Raw genomic sequence first — 6,000 nt, forward strand, 5'->3', positions numbered from 1 at the left:
CTCTAACTTACCATTCTTTCTAACCAGGTTGTTATGAAGATTGAGAAACAATTAGAGCACAGATGAAAGCAGTGTATAATCTATAAAATTCTATATTAAAAATAAGGTAAGGGATACATTGTTTCAAACTTTCAAAGGTTTTGTATCTGTGCTAACCTTGGAAAGAGTAACACATCTAACTGCTATTAACTCAGAATGACACAAGCTTTCAATGGATTAAAAATGTGGGGATAAATCAGTACACAGATCACAGGAATAACGCACTGATATAAAACAACAACAGCACCAACAAACTAAAAGCAGTGGGCTCCAAAAGACATGTTAGAATTACACATGGATTTTTCATTTAAATATCACATTTCTTCCCCACTTTTGCCATGTACTGGTCCCTGACATCAAGATTATAGCAGATGGATTTGTATTGTGGAGACCCACAAACTGAATTCAATTTCATAAATATGTGACAATCTGTCATCTGAATATTTGCATTTATACGGTGCTTTTCTATGTATTTATGAAGTCTCTTTCCAAAATGTATTTTAGGAATATCATTTAAGTAAATAATAAAACTTAAAGCCAATGTTTATCAACATAATGCTCAACTGAATTTGTTCTTTTCAGCATTTGTATAATTAGTAGGTTACATTCTTATATTTTTCTGTTAGTATATGATCTTCTCACTTTCAGATGCTTATATAGTGTATCAGATGACTCTTGCCACTTGTAAATTAAGAAAATGTATCTCCAACATTCCTGGATTCTGTAATGCTCATGTATATTTTTTCTGCTTGGAATTATCTGTCTTCTTTATATCTTCCAGATATATAACATCATGCTATACTTAAAGAAAAAAATCTCTTTTCTCTCAATGCAGACTATTAGCCATGCATACGTTATCATGAATTTCACCCTACATGTCTCTTCTCCCAAGGGCATTTGCATATAAATTTTAGAGTGGAATAAAATATTTTGTTGTCCAACCTGGCCAACATGGCAAAACCCCTTCTCTATTAAAAATACAAAAATCAGCTGGGCAAAGTGGGCACTCTCCTGTAATCCCAGCTACTTGGGTGGCTGAGGCAGGAGAATCACTTGAACCCAGGAGGTGGTGGAGCTTGTAGTGAGCTGAGATCATGCCACTGCACTCCAGCCCAGGCAACAGAGCGAGACGCTCAAAAAATAAATGTTTTGTATTATAACAACTATATATGACTTTCTTTTTGTTTTTCCTGGGAGAAGCTATAACCTTCATTTCTCATGCTAGTTCCCTTGCCCCACACTCATGTGGCCAACAAGGGTTAAGCCCTACATGTATGTGTCTTGTCTGTACCTGCAGAGGCAGAGCAGCACAAAGGGTGAAGATATAGCTTACTTACCTCACCATCCGTAAAAATGAGGGAGCAAACATGAGAGGGTTGGGGAGGGCGAGTTATATGTCCTTACGGACAGCATAACGCTGATAAGCAAAGCAGTCTTTAGAAGTCAAAAAGTACGTACGTGGCTGCACCTCCCCACGTAACAAATGTTGATAAAATGGGCTACAGCAAAGTGTAAACCTTTATCTATAGGACAGACAACACTTTCTTTCCCAACATGAGAATTTCACCCTAATGTATGACAATCCAGTATATCAATAGTCCAAAAGAGATGAACTTCGGGTCACACAGTTAAGAAACTGTAACTTTTGTTTAATAGTTTTTTTGCTTTTGAAACATCTGTCTTTCTGGAAATGCATTCTATTTCTCTCTATCTACCTACCTACCCAGCTATCAATCATCTAGGTAGATATAAATATATATTCTACAAACTACAGACAAAACTACTATAAGGAAAGTAAAAACACTCCTCAAATCCCAGTATCCAAGTTAAAAAATATATCAACATTTTGGAAGTTTAATATCAGATATCTGACTCTCTCTATATGAGTAGATAAATACAGAAGTAGCTCTAAATGATGTAAAGTGGTATCTTGTATTATGTTAAAGCAAAGATAAAATAATGTAACTTTTCTAGAATTAAATGAGAACAAAAAACATATATATATATATATACATATATATATATATATATATATATTAAAAGACATTAATTCTCATAAAAAAATCAAAGGCAAAATAAATTTATACCTGAAGTTTCAGCATCTGGTAGCCTGCTGCTCTGAAAGGTTAGAAAGTAAAAATACCCACATCTCTCTAATTCCCGCAATTGACACTTTTAAATTTCTGTGCCTCTAACATCTATACTCTCTCCTACAACTATAGCACCTGCATGGTTTAGTCGAGGTCGTCTATGGAAATGGGTTCCTTGCTCAATTGTGGTCATGTGGCCACAATTTCTTTTGTGCACTTTTCAAAGTGCAAATCGAATTGTGCACTTTCAATTTTCTCCTTGGTGACTAGATTGTCTCATTTGTATTCCTGAAGTGCTGTTTGCATGATAGAACCTGAGTTGCCCAAATTTAGTGAGCAAATCATCTTCTTCAGTCATATTTTTCACTCAAAGTTTTTGAAAGCAACATTTTCTGACTCTGCTTCCATTCCTCACAGGTGCTTTATGTCTCTTGGTATTATGGCACTTCTTTTAGGGAACAGTACATTCTCTTCGGACTAGAATTATATGGTATATCTTTTTCATATTTTGTCCTAGATTTCCTAGTCCTGGGAAGGTCTGTATACCTTTTGGGTATGGCCAGTCCCTTGTTTCATGTTTTTCTGTCTATATTCATTTTTTAATAGTTGTTTCCAATGACTTTTATGAGAGAGAAATAAAATTTATATTACTTCAACATCATTATGCAGAATTTTTGATAACTTATAGTAACTCAACAAGTCTCTCATGTCCATAGCCTGATGAATATCAGGTTATAAAAATGAGCTAGTTTATACTAATGTTACACGAAAGCTGCATTTTTGTTATGTTCCTCTACCTTTGCTTGTGTATCACTTTTTCACCAAGTCTTTTTACTAACTGAGACCTCTTCAAACTTCTGTGAATACCTTATATATTATTCTGTATACACTAGGCTAGCTTTTTCTTATCTATTTTCTTCTCTTATTTGGTCTTTCTAAATCTGATAAGCCTTTCTTTTCTGATGCAATATTTTTTCTTCCTCCCTTTATTTTTTCTTCTTCTTGTATTTTTTCTTTTGGGTTTCCTCCTGTTCTCTTTTATCATTTTTGTTTCTCTTCCTTCCTTCCTTCCTTCTTTCCTTTTCTTCCTCCCTTCCTCCCTTCCTCCTTCCCTCCCTTGCCTCCCTTCCTCCTTGCCTGCCTTCCTTCCTTCCTTCCTTCCTTCCTTTCTTTCTCCCTTCCTTCCTTCCTCCTTCCCTCCCTTGCCTCCCTTCCTCCTTGCCTGCCTTCCTTCCTTCCTTCCTTCCTTCCTTTCTTTCTCCCTTCCTTCCTTCCTCCTTCCCTCCCTTGCCTCCCTTCCTCCTTGCCCTCCTTCCTTCCTTCCTACTTTCCTTCCTTCCTTCCTTCCTTCCTTCCTTCCTTCCTTCCTTCCTTCCTTCCTTCCTTCCTCCTTCCCTCCCTCCCTTTCCCCTTCTCTCCCTTATTCCCTTCCTTGCTTCCTCCTACATTCATTCCCTTTTATTTTTTTTTATTTCTAGAATTGGTTGATTCTAGATTGTTTTATGATTTCACATTTCTTAGTTTCCTTTAGCTTTATTAAGGTGCAATCACAAAACATGTATATATTTATAGTACACAACATGGTGTTTTGATATATGTATTGTGAAATAATTAATTCAAGATAATTAACACATCCATCACAACACAGTTATTTTTTGTAAATGGCGAGACCACTTAAAAGCTGTTATCTTAGTGATTTTAAAGCATGCAACATATTATTAACTACAGTCACCATGCTACACAATAGATATCCAAAACGTATTCATCTTGTCTAACTAAAACTTTGTACCTTTTAACAGATTATCTCTCATTTTAATCCCTCTCCACTGAAGCCCCTGTCAACCATCATTCCTGTTTTACTGAATTAAACATCATGGTCTTTGTTTGTTGATTCATATTTATCTAAGACAATATTGTTTCTTTCCTTTTTAAGTTGCCATTTGCTGATATTTGTACCAGTGTTCCTTTGAAGCAAAAGTGTTTTGCCTCTGTCCTTAATTATGTTCTTTTACTCTCAGTGAATTGCTAGAAAATTGGAAACTCCCAGTTACTAACAAATACCATGATTTAAGATCAAGAACGCACGTTGTAGTTGCATATATCTAACTATTTTTCATACAGATTTTATAATAGAGGTACATTCTGGGTACAGGAGGAAAAATTATAAGGGTCCTTTGCATTTTCAATAGGAACTAAGTTTTTACATTAATATACAGTAAATACAAAGTGCTCTGTTTAATACACAGTACACACTGTGGGAGTCGATTCCTTCTTACATCTTTCTAAACTATTTTCTGATTAATAGGAATTTGAACTCTAAATGTTTATGCCATTTTGACTTTATTATCCCAGACAACTTCAAAATGTCTTCCATTTTGACTTAGTATCTCTCACTTTCAGCCCAAGTTTTCCTATGTCATTCCCCAATGGAGATCACGTGAGAGGTTAATGGTTTCTATGGATCTTTTAACAGAAGTGGCAAGAATGATTTCTGGTATCTGCCAACATCTGTGGTGTGAGTTTATATATATTGTGTGTATATATATATATATATATATATGGCTGTAAATATAACATGTTCTTATTTAACATGTTTATTGATAAATGAATCAAAATTTGGCTTACCTCCTCGCTTGTTTATCTTGGCATAGCCGGGAGAATAGCTACCAGACATGGAGGAGGAGCTGCTGAAAGCCACATGGGGGAGTCCAGAGACGAGGGGCTCATCACATTTTTCTGAAAACAAAAGACAGAGAGGGAGAGAGACACTCAGTAACAATTTCTAAATAATTATTGGTATGTGTTAGTTAAAATAATCATTGACTCTGGTATGTCTTTTATAAATATTTGAAACAATATTTAGCAAAGGAATTTAGGGACTTCTATTATCCAAAATATAACACAGGAGCAGTTTATGTAACCCTGATATTCAAACAGAAAACCACAGCAAAGTGCATTACTCTGAAGGACTTCACCTCAGCCTTGCTATCTGAGAATCATGAGTAAAACTGAGCTTGTTCCTGTAATAAGTTTCGGTATCTGGCATCTCCTGGAAATCTTCAGGTATTTATACATTATAGGAACAGAGCACTAGAATTACTAAGGTTGGAGGAGGAAAGACAAAGAGGACTCTTATCAAAGCCAAAAGACCAAGAAATGGGGAGTTGCTAACCAACACGTATAAAATTTCAGTTATGTGGGATGACTAAGTTCTGGAGATCTGGTGTGCAATATTATACCTCTAGATAATCATGCACACTTATCAAGGCAGATCTCATGTTACGTGTTCCTACTAGAATAGAAAAAAGAGGCTGGGAGCAGCGACTCACGCCTGTAATCACAGCACTTTTGGGAGGCTGAGGCGGGTGGATCACCTGAGGTCAGGAGTTCAAGACCAGCCTGACCAACATGGAAAAACCCCGTCTCTACTAAAAATGCTAAATTAACTGGGCATGGTGGTGCATGCCTGTAATCCCAGCTACTCGGGAGACTGAGGCAGGAGAATTGCTTGAACCTGGGAGGCAGAGGTTGCGGTGAGCCAAGATCGCGCCACTATACTCCAGCCTGGGCAACAAGAGAGAAACACCATCAGAAAGAAAAGAAAAGAAAAGAAAAGAAAGATAGAGAGAAAGAGAGAGAAAGAGAAAGAAAGAACGAACGAGACATCAGCAAGTAAAGACAGAATATTCACCAACTTGAAAATTATCACTGACAGAAAAATTAATCAGTTCCCATCATACTCAACCAATCAACTGCACTGGAACCAGGCGATACCTCAATTCTATTTGTAACACTTTCTGCACTTGGCTTTTATAATGTCATTAACTTTTTTTTTCCCCCTTTTTTCTCATTAACTGCTTGCTCTCTGATT

The 6,000-nt window shown here is 36.3% G+C and overlaps 1 protein-coding gene across 1 annotated transcript in view; it reads right to left on the minus strand.

The window, feature by feature from the left end:
• Positions 1–5,795, minus strand: part of CNTNAP2 (contactin associated protein like 2) — a 1,672,147-nt gene extending 1,666,352 nt beyond the window's left edge. The window contains 2 exon segments of the mRNA XM_030933000.1: positions 4,755–4,865; positions 5,789–5,795. Coding sequence (XP_030788860.1) covers positions 4,755–4,865; positions 5,789–5,795 — 118 coding nt within the window.
• Positions 5,796–6,000: the final 205 nt, after the last annotated feature.

Source organism: Rhinopithecus roxellana, chromosome 6 (assembly GCF_007565055.1).
Source record: "Rhinopithecus roxellana isolate Shanxi Qingling chromosome 6, ASM756505v1, whole genome shotgun sequence".
Lineage (NCBI taxonomy): Eukaryota > Metazoa > Chordata > Mammalia > Primates > Cercopithecidae > Rhinopithecus > Rhinopithecus roxellana.